Source organism: Callospermophilus lateralis, chromosome 15 (genome assembly GCF_048772815.1).
Source record: "Callospermophilus lateralis isolate mCalLat2 chromosome 15, mCalLat2.hap1, whole genome shotgun sequence".
Classification (NCBI taxonomy): domain Eukaryota; kingdom Metazoa; phylum Chordata; class Mammalia; order Rodentia; family Sciuridae; genus Callospermophilus; species Callospermophilus lateralis.
The window spans coordinates 43,013,264-43,033,698 of record NC_135319.1 but is presented as its reverse complement, the minus strand read 5'-3'; the positions used below and the strand labels follow the sequence as shown (position 1 = coordinate 43,033,698).

At 40.7% G+C, this 20,435-nt stretch overlaps 1 protein-coding gene across 2 annotated transcripts in view; it reads right to left on the bottom strand.

Moving 5' to 3' along the window:
- Window positions 1-20,435, bottom strand: part of Sgpl1 (sphingosine-1-phosphate lyase 1) — a 52,217-nt gene that overhangs the window by 3,512 nt on the left and 28,270 nt on the right. For both annotated transcript variants that reach the window (XM_077105423.1, XM_077105422.1), the window contains exons 5-13: window positions 18,283-18,430; window positions 15,411-15,487; window positions 13,739-13,867; window positions 5,870-5,958; window positions 4,448-4,553; window positions 3,571-3,669; window positions 2,811-2,960; window positions 1,286-1,524; window positions 731-877 (exon numbers count right to left, since the gene is read on the bottom strand). In XM_077105423.1, the coding sequence (XP_076961538.1) occupies window positions 731-877; window positions 1,286-1,524; window positions 2,811-2,960; window positions 3,571-3,669; window positions 4,448-4,553; window positions 5,870-5,958; window positions 13,739-13,867; window positions 15,411-15,487; window positions 18,283-18,430 (1,184 nt within the window). The remainder of the gene's footprint in view (window positions 1-730; window positions 878-1,285; window positions 1,525-2,810; window positions 2,961-3,570; window positions 3,670-4,447; window positions 4,554-5,869; window positions 5,959-13,738; window positions 13,868-15,410; window positions 15,488-18,282; window positions 18,431-20,435) is intronic.

The following is a 20,435-nucleotide window of genomic DNA, read 5'->3' as shown; positions in this document are numbered from 1 at the left end:
GGGATGCTTTATTTTAGATGAAAAGCCTTCATAGGGAAAGGACCATGTGGCTTGGGTCTCAGAGGACTCCAGGGCAATGAGGAAACTCTTTCACCCTGAAGGGAGGATAAGGGCAGAATTATGAAGAGGAAAAGGCTGGATATGGCTCAGTGGTAGAGCACTTGCCCAGCCTTTGAGAGGCCCTCGGTTCAATTGCCAGTACCAGAAGATAAAAAAAGGAGATAGAGCTGGCAATGGCAGCCATCCACAAAAGGCAGGCTCTATGTAAAGGACACTGAGCAGACCCATTCAGCTGGAGCAAAGGACCTAAGGGTATCGTGAAAGACAGGTTAGAAAAGCATACGAAGAACACAGGGGCAGGCCTGGATGATCAGAGACCTTTCTAGAGGGTTGTGAGGTAAATATTACCAGGCCACAAGTATTTTATTAGCAATCTCATGACTGTATACAAAAGAGATCAGAAGGTATAGTGACTTGAGAGAGAGTGGGGGGTGGTTCTCATAGCTGACCACTTGTCTCAGGTGGCTGCTACCCGATTCTGCTAAAATCGACAGCAAATCTCTTAATGCCTAATTAAATTGCAGGTGGTGAGTCAGAAATCCTACAGATAATGAGGTCACCAAGAAAATGCTAGGCTCTAGCAGTCAAACTGTGCATCAGGTTACCTTGCTACCCAAGTTCTTCAAAAGCCATGGAGTGAAGGGGGGAAAAGAGGCTTCTTAAAGCATACCTGGGTGGGAACTGCAACTGGTTCAAGTTCCACCCCTTGGCAGTCATCAAATTAGACAGTCGGTAGATATCAAAATCATGAGAGCCCAGAGCAATGACTGACAGCTGAGGATTTCCAAAAACGAAGATGCCTTTGATATTCTCCAGTCTGAAAATAAGCAAACAAAAAGGAAATTCAGCCACATACGTCCTTTGGCTATCATCTCTCAATCATCCTTTGGTCTTCTCATCTTCTACACTAAAGCAGCTAGGCTGGGATCAGTGTTTCTTAGAAGACCAGAATCACAGGCAGAACACTACAAATCCAAATCCAAACTCCATTGAGACCTAAAGAATCAGAACCACTGGCTTCTATCCCTCTACCCACTCCCAAGTCACAGCAGAGAAGGGAAGCGTCTCCTCCCGCCAGCACTTACACCTAAGCTACTGTCCTCTACCCAGATCTCCCAGGAGATGTCAAAGGGGTCAGGCTATGGGGGCATGGCCAGGCAGATGCCTTAAGCCAACTAACAGAAAGAGCAAGAGGCAAGGCAGAGTCCCCGTCCTCCACACATACTCTGACTTGAGGAAGCGAGCAGTTTTGATGATCTGTTTGGTAGCTTCAACATAGCCGTTCTCACCGAAGTGCATCAGGGCCGCCCAACAGGCCGCAATGATGCCACCAGGCCGTGAGCCAGCGATGCTTGGGGAAGCATAGATGCCACCCTGCCAATCTGTGCCAATGAAGAACTGGTAGCTCCTGTACTTCTTGTCACTGTACAACAACACTGACGAGCCTTTGGGGGCGTAGCCGTACTGAGGAGAAAAGGTGACATGTCAGAGTGGCTCTGCCCAGCAGTACTGGCCCTGAGCACCAGACACGGCGATGTTCGGCACTCACACTAAGGGTTCACACTTAGAGTGTTGAAAGGCAGAAAGAACTTAATGGGTGGAGTTCAGATTCTCTCTGTGAGTGAGGGGTGAGGAACTGAGGCCAGGGAAGAATGGTGCCTCGCTCAGTTGATGGGTTTCCTCTCGAGCCTAGCATGGGGTTTTCCTGTTTTCCTTATTTAAAAACTTTCTCTGGATGATATATCAGGATGGAAACAAGGATGAATTTCTACTGGAAACCAGGAAAGCATGAAGTCACTCAGAGCAACTAAAATCACAATCTGACCACTTTCCCATCTTTGTTTACTTAATATTATATTTCTTTTTTAAGAACATTGTGGTGCTCAGAATCTAAAAGCTACTTAATCCAACATGAAAATACACCGTGTAACTGGTTTCCTAATAGAAAATGTGCTCTCCTAATTAACCCTTACTGAAGATAATATGGAACCAATTTCATCCCCAGACCCACCCAAAAATGCATGGTGAAGAAGCAGGGGCCCAGAAGCAGCTGGTGTGGTAAGGCAAGACAGATCTTGATTGAAAACTGACTGCAGATCATTTAGAGTTTGAAAAACAAATCTTCCTATGTTATTAAATCTTCTTAATTTAAAACAAGCTCTGAACATGCACTCTCAACAAGGCTCAGCTTCCTACATCTGGATACACTGTCAAGAATGGCCAGCTGATCTTCACCTGGGCTCACCAACAGGACAGGCACAGGCATTTCAAACATCATAAGCCAAACACCTGAGCACACAGGCACCCTCTTCCCCAAGGATTCTTCCATCAGTGCACCCCAGTCATGCATAGTACTCAGTCCAGGGCCCCAGCACAGGAGCTGCAGCATCAACAGCCACCTGCTAAGGAACTCCAGGATCAACACTCGCCAACTCCACCACCACTTCAAGTAGCCTCAAAGCCTCAGGGATCCCTGTTACAATGGCCACTGAGCTGGCATGCACTGGTTACATGCAGTGAGTGACAGGGAAGGTCTCTTAGCCACTGTGAGGCAAAGACACCAGATCCTTTCCACTATGGCTTATCACCTATACCACTACAATCCCATCACCTGAATGGTTGACGAGATGAGAGCAAAGAGCCAGATTTAATTTTATGCTTAGAGGACAAACTAATGCATTAGCCAATTTATTTTATAGATAACAGTCAAAATAACCAACTGTCAGTATTTGATTTCCTCCCTAACTCACCTTGTGGGTATCAGCTGAAATGCTGGTCACACCTTTCACCCGGAAATCAAATGGTTTCTCCAGTGGGTATCCTGCTTTCTCCATAAAGACGATGAGAAAGCCTCCCAGACATGCATCTACATGAAGAGGTATTTTGTACTTGACAGCCAGCTGGTTCCAAGAAACAAAGAATATCAGAGAATTTCATTATAACCCTATAATAAAAATTTTGTAGGACATGGGTGGAAAGGTGGGCTTCAAAGGCACAGCCATCCTGTACCATGTCTCCCCTGTGGTCAAAACTGGCTATTTTTTATATTTCTAACACAGAATATCTTTCAATTGTATTTTTTAGCCTTCAGTCGATGGTGTCCATGTTTCTAAATGCAGATTACTTCCTGATCTAAATCTAAAAGTCAACACTATTTCAGAATATCTAGTGAGACACCTTGGTCATGTATTAATTACACTCCCCAAAGCATAAACTAATGACTTTCAGAGGTCCCAAACAGGGCTGCAGGGCTTACACTAGGGGCTGATGAGAGCAATTCATCACTGTACTCAAACCTAAAATCAAAACCACTTCTGTCCGCCAAGTACTGCACCATTAGATTCTATTTTTATATCATCTGCTTTTCTTTTTTCTTTTTTTTTTTTTTTCCTTGTAGTACTGGGGATTGGACCCAGGGCCCCACATCTAGGCAAGTCCTCTTCCACTCTGCTACATCCCCAACCCTCCATTTGATTCTATTTTAAAATATCAGCTCAATTATCTCATCACCTTAGCCACTTCGGAGATAGGATCTATCACACCATGAGGAAACTGTGGAGCAGAGCAGACCAGCATAGCAGTGTTCCTGGAGATGGCTCTTCTCATTGCCTAGGGATTTAAAGTTTTAAGAAACATGGGAATCTATGTTTCTGCAAAAAGAGTAATCTACAATTACTTTTCTCTTCTGCTGTGGTACAATCTGGGCCACAACTTAGTGTTTTGCACCAGTGTCTCCTCCACTGCTGCAGCCCGGGGAAAGACTTCCTCCCACCATGGGGGACAGAGAAGGCTATTCAGGGAACTGTCCAGAGCACAAGATAAGAAGTGAAAAGAAATACCGGCGTAAGAGGCAGAGAGCCCAAATTTAGTCCCAGCCCCACAATGTACTAAGCAATAGTAAATCATTTAACCTCAAGTCTATTTCCTCATCTGTGGACTACAATAATAAAACAGCTTCCACAACCCCTTGGACTCTCACAAGGTTCTCAAGTGTGATTCTGACAGCACTCTGCAGCTAGAAATGTTCTTCCACACAAAGGTGAAGCTTAAAAACAATTACTACTGGGAATGACAATGGCACTAATTCAGGCCAATCAAAACCACAGCTGAGTCTTGGAGTGGCTCATTCACATTGACTTCATATTAGAAGTAAAATCCAGAGAAAGGAAAATGAAGTGAAGGCGCTGAAAGCAAAATGCAAGTCTTTAAGGTCCCAACCTAGGGGCTTGGTCATATTCTAGGATTCACAGATCTAGGAAATGATGGAAGCACAGTCCATCACCACGGTCAGGGGCAGCTGATGGTACTCTGCGACAGTGGGGCTGTCTGTGTGTGACTGGGAAGGCAAGTGGTGCACATTCTGCCCCCATGCCTCCAGAGCACTCACCCGCACGTCCACCTCCATCATCTTATTCAGGCCAACCCGCACAATCTTCATCCCAAAATAACTGGCAGCTTTGTCAAAGGCGGCATGGGCACTTTGGGGAGCCACACTAGATGACGGGGGAAAGGAGAATGATGAAACTCAGATCTGACAGGGTTCAAGAGAGGGCACAGTTAGCAGCCAATTAACTCATCAGAAGTAAACTTCTGATTATTTTTTCCTCAAATTACTGGAAGTATTCACATTGTTTTCTAAGTGTAAACAAAAAAGAAGTCTGATCATTTTCTGTAGAAACCTTCTCCCCACTATTTAGTTAGGAAATCCTTCTGGCAAAAGAAAGAACTCAGAAGTAATTCCAAAGGGAGAGAATCAAAGCACAAATTAGGCATGGCAGGAGGAATTCAGCGACAAGGGGCTTAGATAAGAGCAGGACAAGGCAGAGCATTCTAAAGGCTGGCTATGCTAAGGCACCTCAAAGAGAAGCAGCTTCCTGACCTGTGCTCCCTCAGGGACTCAGGGTTCCTGGCAGGGATGCTAAAGTGGTCAAGCACCAGGTCAGCTGTCCCTTCCAACTCTGAAAGATCATGAGCCTATGAGAAACTAAAATCTCTACTTCTCCTTCACTCTTGGAAGCAGCATGTCAAACAGTGTTGCAAGAGGAGCTATGCATAGACACACTTGCTCTCTGACTTTCCTCACTCACCCTCACAACTGCTCTGTTCCCTTTAAGACAGAAAACTCTTATTATGGTAAGTATAAAGCACCAAAGACTTACACATGAAGCAAGAATGGCAGCCTGATTTATTCTCTTAGGCTAAGTATGAGTCACATTCTAAGATCACATGTAACAGAAACTCCTTCATCACTGCCACTTACAGAAAACACATTAACCCAAACAGTCCAGAGTAATTAGACTGTAGGAGATGGTCTATAGAAAAAAAATATATAACTAAACACCAAAATTATGTTCACAGGTAGATACATGAGTAAATCTCAAACAGATTTTTAAATAATTTTTCCTTCCAGAATAGCCCTCAGATTGAATTTTTTCTAGGGAGCACCCTAATACATTCAGCCTGAAACATTTGAGAAACTTCCACTGAACTAAGATAAGTAGACAGTTTTCCTTAGCCTTCAGAAAACTTAAAAACCATAGGATTCAAACCACAGGATTCAACTCTGTCACTTTTGGAAATAGGATGTCATTCTTCCTAGTAATACATATCACACACAAACTTGCAGGAGTAGGAAGAGTCTGTAACAGTAACAGAATTTTGTTGAATGTGAAAGGACGAGGAGAGGAGCCAGGAGAGAGGGAGAGGAGACTGGATTGTAAGAAGAAGAGAGGCAGCAGGAAATGGGCCACAGCTGACAAATAGCAGCACTCAACAGGGACCATCTCAGAGGGGAAGCAGCCACACATACATTTCTGGAGTTTTGATCCCTTTCTCTAAGGCCAGGTCCCGATAAGCTTTGCAGGCCATCAGGATGCTTTCTGTTCCCCCAGAGGTCACCTATAATAAAGAAAAGAAGCCATCAACAGGGGGAGTTAGGGACAGATATCAAAATGTACTACCTGCCCTAATCCTGACACTGTTTGGTGCAGAAACAGATAAGGATTTGGGTCCATACTACAGGGCAGACACTGCTCTGTCTTCCAGAAGGAACACTGGCTATGTTGCAAAGCCTAATCTTGCTTCAGAAAAAGAAAGAAAACTCTAAATAAGTGAGTGCTTAGCACTGTCTGGAGAAACACGTATCTGCTCAGATTCACCCTGTTTACAATCCATTTATTTTTCTGCATTAATTCATCGATTTTTCAGAGAGGATAGTGCATTTATCCCATTCACAAGTATGAGGATTACTGATTTATTTTATTCATGGTTGGAAGTCAAATCCAGTGCCTTACACATGCTAAGCACACATTCTTACCACTAAACTACAGCCCTAGCCCCATATTATTGATATTTTTATGTTGGGGGGTTTGGCACTGCAGATTGTGCCTTCACCACTGAGCTACATTCCTAGCCCTTTTTAATTATTATTTTGAGACAGAAGCTTGCTCTGTTGCCCAGGCTGAACTCGAACTTGTGATCCTCCTGCCTCAGCCTCTCAAGTCAATGGAATTATACTCATGTACCATTGCACCCAGCCCAGGATTGTTGATTTTAATTTAAAATTTCAAAGCCTGTTGAAGAATGTGAAGTTGTGAAGTTACAAGTCTAGTAAAGTATGCAATACATTAGAAGATCAGAAAAAAAAAATTTGGACTTTCCAAAGTGAACCTGTGGCTTTGACAGTCTAGAAGATAGAAAAATGCAGAAGTTTCCACTTAGAAGTTTGTTGCTTTACTTATCTGAAAGCAAAACAAAAATCCTAATGTTTTTAAGGGAAATAAAAGATTTTTAAAAGCAAGACTTAGCCCTACTGACAGGTGAATTTCTTTACCAGAGTTCAAAAAACATGCAGAAGTCTTTTCATTTATTCTATTTTCCTCACTTGACCACAGACCCCTGAAGGTACAGGCCAATCTGTTCCTAACTACATTCCTAGAAATCAGCTGAGAGCTGACACCTAACAGACCCTTAGTCAACATTTTTTTTTTTTTTTCCCAAGCCAAACTGTATCCAGCTTTACTAAAGATACTTTTCAAAAAGAATCATGGTATTTCAGGCAGGACATGAACAAACAATCATTAACAGTATATAACTTTCAAACTCCCTTCTTAGATGGACTATCAAAATCAGAAAGCCACTATAAAACCCAATGAAATCTTGATTTGATGGTCTGAATACAGAAAACTTAGAGTGAGGGTTGACATTTCACATTAACATGTTAACAACTTTTCAAGAGCTGACCCCGACTTTCAGAAAATGAAATAAAAATGGCAGAATTATTAATCTGAAGATCCACAATCCAGAAAAGGAACTGCTGCTTTTCTGAGGGACACAATCTCGATGATGTCACTGGAAAGTCCAGATTGCCCTACACACGGGTAAAACCAGTTGTTGGGAGTCAGGTCCCAACAGGTCTGAGTTTAGGGGAGATAAGTCTATGCCAATGGCAGAGAGGGAGACAAGGATATAAAGATGAATTTGAGTTTTCCATACCACAAGGCTTTGTGCCAAGGCTCTGTGTGCCAACATCAGGGAGTCCCTCCTCCTGGGAGCCAGGGGGAAGTCTTTTAAAATTATCAGGGAAAGATGTTTTCCCCCACAGCAATCCAGCTTTGGAGACATTCTACTAGTGATGTATGCTCCTTCCCCCAAAACCACAATGACATGTTCTATGTGCTAACAACATAGCTTAAAAAATAAATAAATAAATAAAATAAACCAAAATTCTGTATTTTTATAAAACTTGATAAAAACAGTATTTCAAACTGAACAGTCACCCGAAATACACAGTTATCAAAGCATCTCCACTTTCTGCACGGTTATTCGTGTCCTTGCCGGCGTCAGCTCTTCCCTTTTTCCCTGTGGGTACCTTCTCTCACTTCTCTGCAGGGGTCTCCTTAGGCTTGGGCTCTGGCTCAGGAGGTGCAGGTTTGGCAGACAACCTTGCAGATCTTCTCTATGGTTCATCCTTCACCTTGGCTTCATCTCCTTTAACATCCCCTTCAGCCTTTTTCCTGGACACGGTGGAGGGACCAGGTGCTGGACGTGGGGACACAGCTGCTTTGGTCGGTCTAGGAGTGGTTCCTGCCTTTTTTTCCTGACATTTCTTGATGCCTGACTTGATCTCCATAAACTGTGACCAGCACAGGCATATCATAGCCACTTGGCTATCTTCTAAGATTTACCATTTCTGAAAATTCATACCATCTCGGGCTTTTCTTTTCAAAGGTAAGAAAACTGAGTCACTAACAATTCATTCAATGTCTTATGTTAGCATCTGGTCGTGAGTAGTAGCCCATCTATGTTTTGATATTTAGTGTAGCTTAATACAAGATGGAAAGAGAAAGGATGATTATTTCCTAATATCCATTAATATACAGGACAAAAATACCATTGAATACAGAATCCTAGTGACCAGGGGTTATATGAAAACTAACTCAGAAAAGTTAAGCCATTTTTTGACTTAGGAAGCCCTCATGGAACGTGTGAGTATCATCCGCAAAATAACATATGCAGAGCGGGCATGGGACACTTGTTTGTAGGTCTCTGCATTTCCATGCGGGAGAAGACAAAGTGCTCGGAATTGAGATCAGCTCTACACATCAGCAGGCCGTCCTGTGGCCTAGCACAAAACCTCAGAATGTCATGTGAGGAGCCAGCCAGCTGTGAAGAAAGTCAGGGAAGTGCCAGCAAAGCCAATCTCCAGCACGTCAATCTCAGGTTCCTAAGGTTCGGTAATAACCAAAGCAAAAAACATTTTTTTTTTTTGTGGGACTCTCCCACTTCATGTGTCCTGTTTATTGATCAATAACTAATCAAATCAACATCATTACTTTGTTGGGCAAGCACGAGTGTACTGTGAAAGCAGGAATGCCTAAATCCTACTTCTAATTTTTACTTCTGATTCCTAAATTCTGCTTTTAAAAATGTTGTTACTCTCCTACTTCTATCTAAACAGATATTTAATTGTGAGGTAAGAAAATGGAGGTGCCAGTTAAGTACTTGTTATGTTATTCAACTTCTTTCAGCATGTATAAAAACTCTCACTCTAACGTATATATTAAGAAAACAAGATATTTTCTTTCAGATGCAGTTGGTCCTGATGATATTTGTATAAGCCAGCAATGTTCCACATGACAACCAGATTTCTTCAATGTATGGAGTCACCTCTCATACACAATAGCTGAGGCAAACACAGTTAATAAAAGGAAAGTTTCAAGGTTGAAAAATTAAGAATGAGAAGAGTAAAAGACCCTTAGGAATAGTCTAAAGATGGCCCAGTCATTTGGCCTTCACTTGCTTCCTACTTCTCAACACTAAACTCTTCCTTCACCAAAAGTGACTCCTCAAGAGAAAGACAGAGCAAAATAAAGAGAAAGAAACAGAAATAAGAGCAGAGACTAAGGGAGGAGAGAGGGAAACCGCAGACAGGAAGAGCTGGGGGTGAGAGAGACACTCAGATAATGCCAGAGCTAATTAGTTATCTTACAGAAGTCTAAGTACTAGAAGAGATTGGGAATCAGACTATCCCCTGGTCCCTACCCCAGTCACCAGAAAAGATCATGATGGGAGAGACTTAGTTTAATTGTCACAATACAAAAAGCTCCTAGGGTTGGATTTCTGGATTAAAATGGAAAATTGAAATTACTTCACCGAGTTTCCTTTCCCCTTAACATATAAATTAGGAAGCAAAGAAGAAGAAGAAAAAAAAAGAGTGAGTGAGTGAGTGAGTGCGTGAGTGAATGAGAGAGAGAGAGAGAGAGAGAGAGAAAGAGAAACACGCATAACATTAAAAGAGTTACATAGCAAAATATAGTTCCTAATCTGCAAGGAAAATGTACTAGGCAGTCAAGAAAATCTGGAGAATTCTCATTAACAGCCTATAAAAACCTTCAGAGAAACAAATGGAGAGAGCTTCCTGACCTTCCCTCTCTTCTGATCAGTGAATACTGGACATGGCTGCTCAGGAGAAATGAGTGAACCGGGGAGAGAAAGAACACCAGGCCTGACTCTTTGAATGAAGACTTCAGGGATACAGGGGGGGATTAAAGCAATAATCAAAGCTCAAAGCAAGTTGCTCTTTTCCAACTGGCCAGAAAGAACAATAACATAATCAGAAATACAGACTAGAAATTCTAACAGATAGAATAAAGCTTTAGCTGAGTCCTGCCACCAACCAAATAGTGGCACACAAGAAGTCATCCAGTGTGTGTCAGAATAGACTGAAGAGAGTCACCCCAGGATGAACCAAGATGAAGAAACAGCAACTGTGCAACCTATGAAATGGGGAGGTGGGATAGGATGCAGTATGCAAAATAAAAGCTCTACTTAAGGAACAAGTCAAGGTACAGAAGGCAATCCCTTATGGCTGCCTCTCACTCTAGGACACTACCACAGGATTGCAATTCAAGAAAACCAGAGTTCAAAGACTGAGCAATGAAACTACAGACCTAAAAAACAGAAGAGGCAAATGGCACCAATACAGAAATAATAAATTCATTAGGAACAGCAAGAAACAGAACAAACACTACTGAGAATAAAGATAAAACTACTGATTTAGAGATAAAAGTTTGAGATAAATTTAGTGAACCCAGATTTTAAAAAGAGAGACTGAAAGACCAATGCCACCTTCCACTTAGAGAGCATACTCATCTGACCAGAGATAGCCAAGGGCATTCAGAGAAGGACTGCAATGGCTGGTAACCCATGAAAGAATACAAATACCCAGGCCACTTAGAAAAGATGTGAAAGACAAGATTCAGAAAGAAAGGGGCTTTCAAATATACAAAGACCTGTCACGTGTGAAAAAAAATTATGGAATTTCTATTTCCACCAACACAGATTAATACCCTGAACAATCCTTCTAACTAAAATAAGTAAAAAGGCGGATAAAACATTTTTAAAATTTTTTTACATCCAGGACTGGGATTGTAGCTCAGTGATAGAGTTCCTGTCTAGCACACATGAGGTACTGGTTCAATTCTCAGAACCACATAAAAATAAATAAAATAAAGGTACTGTATCTATCTACACCTAAAAAAAATTACACCCATCACTGAGTTAACATAAAGAAATATACTAAGCTCCAAAACAAAGTGAAATCCAGAATCCTGCAAGACAAAGTGACTATTAAAACTAGCTCTTTTCCTGAGGAGGAACCAACCCCAGGAGACAAATGAACAGCTTGTGGACCAGGAGCTAATCTGAGGGCCTGTCCAAGCAGGGCTCTAACACAAGATGGCTGAAGACCTACACACACTTAGGTGCAAGAGAAACAAACTCCTCTAGAACAAAAGGATGTTGCCTTTCTCAATCTCACACTAAGGGAAAGAAAAAGACTCTAGAATTTGAGACAAGACAGCTTTATGTGAGTCTGTGGTCTGAACTGACATGACCTCTGTGCTACAAAATTATTTCCAACCTGAGAACTGTACAATACTCAGTAACCTCCCAGCAACTGGCAAAAGTAATTCAAAATGTTCTCTGAAAGAACTTAACTTTAATCTAGGCTCAAAGAATCCCTATAGGTGAAGTTCCCAGGAAAATGAGTGACTCAAATGGGCAGAGGGGAACAATCATGGATAAAAGGAAATAAAAAGTGAAAAGGAGCAGAGTAAGACAGGTAAGGCTCATGGATATAAAAATCATCACGCAGAACATAAAGTATTCATGTGCAACATATTTAAACAAATAATCTATAAACCAAGGAAAGAAACTTTAAAGAACCAAGCAGATTTAAAACAAGGAAACAAAAATAAACAAATGGGGCACAGTAACACATGCCTATATTCCTAGCTACTCAGAAGGCTAACGCAGGTTTAAGTGCAACCTGGGCAACTTAGCAAGACCCTGACTCAATAAATAAGTAAATAAGACTGGAGATGTGACTCAGAGAGAGAGTGCTTGTCTAGCATGTGCAAGCCCTGGGTTCAATCCCAAGTATGGCAAAAAACAATATCATAAAATAAGAGCAGAATTCTCAAAGAATGAAAAGTACAGTAAGTGAATTCAAAAGCCCAATGGAACAACTAAGCAGATTAGCCATGATTAAAGAGGGAATTAATAAAACTCTCTACTTACCATCGACCTCCAATAATTCTCCAGCTCATAGAGGATCTTTCAACTACCCAAACAGCCCCCATGAGTTGCTACTGAGAACATCAGTTGTTCAAGTTCTCCCTTTACAGGTCATCTGTTTTCTCTGGCTGTTCTCAAATAGCCAAATCACATGTGCTGGCTCTTCTCTCTCTGTCCCTCTTATGTCTTAGCCTCTCTTTTGTACTTTCTATTTCTTTCTTCTTCTCGGTTATGTTCAAGTTTTTCCAGAATTTGTCATGTTCCATAAATGTGACTCTGAAACCATGTAAATATTTTACATAGCTGTAACTAAACCAGAGCTCCTTGAAGAAACAGCTGATTCTGTGTCTGCAAGGAAGTTTTCAAAGGCTACTTGGTTAGTTGAATCATGAAAAAGGACCCAAGAACCAAAATGAAGATGTTTCTACGGGCCAAAAATGAGTAATTTGAGTGTGAATATGAATAAAAACTACAATGGACTGAGATATTTGAATTACTTCCAGTTTTTAGCCATCACAAATAATGCTGCTATGAACATTCATGTACATATATCCTGATACCCATGTGCACTAATTTTTCTAAAGTCTATTCTGAGTAGCAGAATTTCTAGGTCACAAGGCATATGTATCTTCAAGTTTACTAGAAAAGTTCAAATTATTTTGTGGATATGTAACTTGTGGTCACTTTAAAAAGTTCATTGTCTAATAGTGAGAAGAATACCCATCTGGTGCAAGTACATCACCATGTCCCCTAAGTCATTACCCCTTCAGTAGGGCCTGCTGCTGTATTGTGATTAGTTCAGTTCCAAATAGTTTCAGAATTTTGTTATGAAAAGAAATACCAGGAATACCACTTTGGTTAACTAGTGAATACCAGAATATGCTGATTTTCCTGATGCTAATATAGTAATTAAAAAAACACTACTTGGGGCTGGGGTTATGGCTCAGTGGTAGAGCGCTTGCCTAGGCACTAGATTCAATCCTCAGCACCACATAAACAAAATAAAAGTATAAAAAAAATACAAAAACACTATTTTTTTTTTTTAAAAAAGGACTATTAAAGGGTTCAACAGAATTAAGATAAATGGGTGGTAGGTAGGTGTGTCAATGACTAAGCTTGAAAAGAAAGAGGAAGGGAACGAAAGCAGTGGAGAACAGATTTGGCAAAATATTTACATTTGGTGGATCTGGAATATTCTTTAAACATGCTAGAAACCCTAGGTACGTTTAAAAATTTTTTAAACAGGTAAAGAGAAAAAAAATGTCTAAAAGAATATATACCAGAGCTGGGGTTGTAGCTCAGTGGTAGAGTGCTTGCCTAGCACATGTGAGGCTCTGGCACCACATAAAAATAAATAAATAAAATAAAGGTACTGTGTCCATCTACAAGTAAAAACAAACAAACAAACAAAAACATTAAAAAAGAAAAAAGAATACATACCAAAATGTTGATATTCTGGATTACTAAATTACAAGTAACATTTTAAAACTGCACTTATTCTAGATCTTTGTACAATAGTCATACATTACTTGTATAATAAAAACATTTTTAATAAACTATTATCTTCGAAGCTAAGTATATGTCACTTTTGTATACTTACACAGCCACAGGAATCTGGACCTCCATTGAACAGGGAACAAGTCATCCGCACAATTTCTGCCTCGATCTTACGTAGTCCTGGGAATATATCTGGATGTAGTGGGTTACTCCATGCAAAATTTCCATAAGCCTACAAAGAAGTATAAGATGTGAGACAAGATTATTGCACTCTATAGGACAAAAAATCATGCACTAAATAAAAGTCTCAAAGTATTAGACCCAATGTTAGGAGCTGGAAAAAAAGGTAAGATATGTTCTACAACTAAAGACCAAATTATACCGGAGGAGACAGACATGCATAAATGATTTTATAATGTGGTAAGGGAAGAATTATAAATGTAGTAAATGTACAGACGATGACACCAACAGATACAGTTTGAAATCGTAGCTTTGCCTATCACTTTTAGCTGTGTAGGTCAAATAACTCTTTGAAACTGACTTTCCTCATATGCAAAGGGAGAAAATCATACTTTATAGAGCTCTAGCAATAATTAAACAACATACCGCATGTAAAGCATTTCGTAGAGCACCTGGCACAAAGCTGCAGTTATTACTGAGTACAATACTGGGTTTACATGCACAATGTGAGGGCCTCTAAGGAGGGCATAACTAACACCTGAGCACTCTGGAAGTGTCCATTGAGTGGAACCTTGAGAGATGTAAGGTTCATCTAGACAGGAGGAATTGAATGTGGAAGAAAACATTGAGATAGAGTAAATGCATTGATTAAAGAAAAATGGAAGGTAAGTGTTTACATGGGAAGGTATCGGGAGTGTTTAAAACAACAGGAGGGAGCTGCTTCTGTATTCCCTGATGCTTGAGATCCAGGCTTCATCTGATAGATGGAGAGCTAACCGAAAGATTTAAGCATAGAAGACAGACTAGAGCATAGCCAACATATAGCTAAGCAAAACTGTAACACTGAGTAAATTGTGTGCAATTTTGTAATTACTGTAATCAAACATAAAGGCCTTGGAGATCATCAGTCAAATCCTAACTTTATATGATGAAGTAGGGTTATGATGAATCTAGGGCTGGGGATTAGCTCAGTGTTAGAGCACTTGCCTAGAATGTGTGAGGTCCTGGGTTTAATCCAAACCTAAACATATAAAATAAATAAATAAAACTGACTGGGGCTGGGGACATGGCTCGTGGTAGGGCAGTTGCCTAGCTTGCACAAGGGCCTAGGTCAATCCCCAGCACCATGAATAAATTTTAAAAAGAAAAAAATTATTAGAAATGAAAGAAGCTAAGGACCATCCTAAAGTCAACATAGAATGAGAATAATATGAAGTATAAGTGAGAATACTGCTCATCTCAGGTTGTGTGATTTGAGGAAATTATGACTAAATGACCCTATGCTGTGTAATCAAATCTGTCCTACCATTAAAAGCTCAAATGATAGGACTACCTTCCCTAGAACTCTACCTTTTTCATAGCGATTCTCCAAAACATAGAAACATAAATAACATTTTACTTTTTGTTACAGACTGAAGAGGTAACAATATTATGCATATTCATGAATGTCTGTGTAAAGAGAAAATTTCTAAACCTCTGTGGTTTTATTCAACAAGCAGCTTTTTCTTAACTAAGTTTATTTAATTACAAGGAGGAGGAGAAAAATGAGGTCAAGTACACAGAGCAGCACCCAGGCCCTAGAGCTGCATTTTCACCTGCACAAGCAGCTCCGTGAGCTTCTCCTCCCCACTGTAGACTGCTCCCGAGGCTCTTCCTTCTTGCCAGAAGACATCTGTGGAGAAAGTCAAGGTCACTCGATCAACAGGCAGGTGCCCAGGGAAGACAGCTAGGTTCTAAAAGAGCAAATACGCAGAAATCCCTCTGGGCACAGGAGAAAACAAAAGTTGGGTGAAGACACATGTCATTCTTATACTAAATTAAGAAAGAAAAAAACTTGCTCAGACAGTCTAGTGATAATGCTGCCCCTGTCCTCAGCCCCTTCTCTCAGCAGAAAAGCTACCTATACTTATTCTCTGTTCTTTGTATGGCTTTAGAGTGACTGTTTTCTGTAAACGAACCCTCCTTCCCTACCTTCCTGTCCAGTCACAAGTGTGAGAACTGCTGTGGGCAGGTCGGCAGAACAACACAAAAGTGTGAACTCTCAGGACACTATCCTCAGAGCTGGAGCCACACAGAGCACTGGCCATGAGGAGGGACAAGCAGCGAGCATCTGGCCTCAGGGCCCTTTCTTCTACAAGCCTGGAAACCCACAGAGAAGCAGCCTCCTGTTTCCAGCAGCATATGCCAAGTACTAAAGATGAGGAGCACAGTCACCCCGAGACGAGGCTGGCTAAAAGGGGGATCAGAATGAGGGTCGGACTTCCCACTTCCTGTATTTGGTACTCTCCAGAGACATTCCACCTTATACCAACACATCTGCTGATGTGGGTGTCTCAGGTCCTTTTTTGCTACAGCGTGACTGTGCCCTACTGAAAGTGAATAGTGAGTCAGCTCTCACAGAAACACACTAACTGAAAACTGCACAGAGCCACAGTTACACTAACAAATTCCTCACTCTTAAGGTCATCTGCCAAGCTCTGGCTCACTACTAGCTTGACTCTCACTCTTTCCTTAGAGGACACTGCTGGGTACCAGATGTATCTTCAGACCCACAGTCACCAGCCTTTTAAGAATAGGACACGAGGCTTTATCTCCTGTTCATTTACTATGTTAGAGAGTATGGTAAGGAACCATGACTTAAAAACCAAAGAGGAAGGAATGGTGGCAGCAACCAGCCCTCATAATCATGTAAATCTTTAAACAGAGTCTCAGGGTATTAAACCCTGCTCTATACCATCACATATTGCACTATATCTAATGCTGTACCATCCAACACCAGTAATTCAATACACGTTGATTAGAAATTTGTAAAGTTGTCAAAATGCAACATAATATTCTGGACTGGATTCCAAAGTAGAAAAAAGGGCATTTGTAGAAAAACTGATTGAATGGGGGGCTGGGGCTGGGGCTCAGCAGTCGAGTGCTCGCCTATCACATGCCAGGTGCTGGGTTCGATCCTCAACACCACATAAAAATAAATAAATAAAATAAAGGTATTGTGTCCAACTACAACTAAAAAAAAAGAAAAAGAAAAACTGATTGCACGGAATGTGTAGTTTGGATAATAGTCCTGTCCCCAGATGAATTTTTTAGTTTTGACAAATGTGCCACAGTCATGTACGACATTAACATCAGGAGAAGCTGGATGAAGGACACACAGGACATCTCTGTATCATCTTTGCTACTTTTCCATAAATCAAAAAGAAAGCCAAACTAAAAAGCATATTTTAAACAAAGTAATTGTAATATAATCTTACTCTATAATAAACATGAATGTGTGTTAAAAATAGCAGCAATAATTGTGAACATTTACTGAACACTTGCTACATGCCAGGTATGCCACACATTTCTATGTATGATCTAATTTAATCCCCACAATCACCAGGGAAGTAGAGACTGTAGAAATGGAGCAAATGGGGCAGACAGAGGGTTAATAACTCTCCCAGGATTACCGTGTAAGTGGCAAAACCAGTATAGGAATCCAGGCCAATTCCAGGGGTTACACTCTTAAACCTCAAGCTATTTGTTGTCTTTATCCTTCCTATATATGTTCATGCACACATGCATACACACACAAAGCACTGTGTAACTGTGAGATACACAGGGACATCAGGTAGAGTTAGAGAGAAAGACCATACCTACTTTTACCTATCTGATATACGTGACCTGTGTTCACCTTCTGACTATGAAATCAGAATGACTTTTATTTTCTTTCATGCCTTCATACAGACTTTGTAATTTCAATATGATTCTGTGTTCCACTTGTATTACATATATTGTTTTTTTAAACACAAATGTATCTGTTTTATTTATGTTTCCAGAAAGAAACGAAACGAAGTTCCACTGTCTGTGAGATTTGCTTGCTTTATGGATGAAAGATGAATCTAAAAATAATTTTCAAATTATGTAATTTGGCCCTCTTGAAAATATAAGGATTAGAGATGAGCTATTTTTATTTTTATTTTATTTATTTATTTGTTGGGGGGTAACCGGGGATTGAATTCAGAGGCACTCAACCACTGAGCCACATCCCCAGCCCATTTTGTATTTTATTTAGTGACAGGGTCTCACTGAGTTGCTTAGTGCCTTGACATTGCTAAGGCTGGCTTTGAATTCACCATCCTCCTGCCCCTCAGCCTCCCAAGCTGCTGGGATTACATGTGTGCACCTCCATACCCAGCTATTTTATTTTAATTGCTATATAGGGAATTGAAGCCAGAGGTGCTCTACCACTGAACTACATCCCCAGCCCTTTCTATTTCAGAGAAAGGGTCTTGCTAAGTTGCTGAGGCTAGCTTTGAAACTGCAACCCTCCTGACGTGGCTTTCTGAGTCGCTGAGAGTATAGGTTGCACCACTGCACCTAACTGTGCAGGAATGAGTTACTCTTAACCAACATGAACATTAAACAATGACAAAATCAGCATCTGCAAGGAAGGAGACAACACACACTTGAACAGCATCTTACCCATAGAGCTGTACTCCTTGAGTTTCTCCAGAACTGCAGATGAGCTCAGACCCTGGGAGGGGAGAACTTTCACATATTCTTTGTCCACTTTCAAGAATGACATGTTCTTATTGATATCCTCCTTAGTCTTGTTCAGCTTGGCTTGGATCTTTAAAGGTAGAAAGACAAAGTTTAAAAAAAAAGGAAAGAAAAAAATTAGCAAGAAGACGCAATAGAGAGTATACAATTGCCAGTTATTAGACAGTCAATCAACTGCTCAACACTAAGCAATGCATGAGGAGTACTGAACCAGGTTATTTTTTCATAAAAAGATGTGATATTTTGAAAGTTTACCGAGCATATTCAACAGACTCTTAGAAGTTTGAAGAGTCAACCATCTCTCTACAGGTCAAAGATATGCTCAATTTCTTTCTACACCCCTTTTCTCTGCCATGCTGACATCACCACTGCCTTACTTGGTTTGTAGTTGCTGAAGTCAGCAATAATCTGAATGCAATATTTGGTCTTTGTCCCTGTCTTGGTAGTAGCCTAAAGTGCATATATGGAAAAAGAAAAAGCAGAGTCAAGAAACCCACCACACTGTATTAAAGGGATCTTGGTCACTGTGCAAGTGATAAGCAACTTCAGGAGACATGCACAGTACACATCAGGACTCTGGAGAGCCCCTTCAAGTGCCCATGTATTAGCACAAGACTTCAGGAGCTGCCGGATAACTGTATCCCCCTCAAGCTTGTCAACAGCTTGTACTGTCTGACCCTGAAACCCTAGAGGAACTAAGGGCCTTTCTGTTAAGTAATTTATCCATTAAGGTTATTTCTTTTTCCATTCTCATAACCACAGCTTCTGAGCCATTTTCTTTCATTCATTCCCTTACTTATTTGTTCAACAAATATTTGCTGCAGGTCAGGGTTACACAGTGAACAAAACAAACTTAGGCAGTGGGAAACAGCAAAAAAAAAAAAAAAAAAAAAAAAAAAAACACTCCTGATCTCAAGAGGTGTACTTTTAGTCAAAGAGACAGAAAATGAAAAGCCATGTAATGAAAAGTGCTAGGGGAAAAAAAACAATAGAGCAGAGTAAGAGGCAGTCTCTGATGGTAAGTTTGGGGAGAGGCTAAGTGTTGCAATTTGTGCCATGTTACAGTGCTAGAGCTTCAGTGATGTATTTGTTAAAGTCTGATTCCAAGATCTCACTCTAAACTATTTAGACTTTCTCTGTCCAAGTCATGGATGATTAGAGTACATACAAGATCTTCTTAGGCCCTCAGAGAAACCACAGGAAAAACACTTCTTTAAAGCATGTCTACATAGCATCCCATGTCAGCGCTGACAGGGAGCAGAGTCCACACTCTCAGGCAATGCCGAGGCATCTATGGACATGGAGATATTTTAAAAGATGTAAAAAAAAAATTATGCTGAACACACAGTGACCCCGCAACAAGAAGAAACCAGGAAAGCTGAGCTTCTGTGTGGACTATGAGGCTATAATAAAAGAAAGCAGACTAAAAACAGCAATGAGAGGAATATTAGAAAGCACAGCAAGCACTTTCCCACCTCTAAGTCCTGCCTCAGAGTTTCTATCACATTACCCAATTTTAATCTGTTCATTTATTTCAAAATAAAATTGTTATGAACTTGTTTACTTGTTTATTTTCTGTCGTCATTGCTAAACTATTAACTCCACAAGGAGGAAGGACTTGGTCTTGTTCACCACCCTATCCCCAGCACCAGGGAAGTACATGCTGACACTGAGCAAATGTCAATAACACGTGTTGCATAAGTGAATAACAGATTCCTGCATGTGTACATACAGAAGAAATAAATAACTTTTTGCCTTTAAGCCTCAGAATCTGTGTCTGAAAAATGGAGGGTAACCAGATCATCTCTAAGGATCTCCCAATTCTGTTATTTTATAAATTTAAAGATGGGTTCTGGAACCCTAGCATTTATTTGTCTCGAAATCCTGAAATTGAAGAAGAAAATGAGAAGCCTAAGAGGAAAAAAAATGCAGGGAATGCTAAGGGGGAATCCTGCTAACCTCAGTGAGCCAGCCTATCTTCCAGCCTCTCCCCTCCCCACCCAGGAAAGGATAAACTGAAAAAACACTTGAAGGCAGGTAAAGTTGGAAAAAATCAAAGGAAAGGTGAGGGGCAA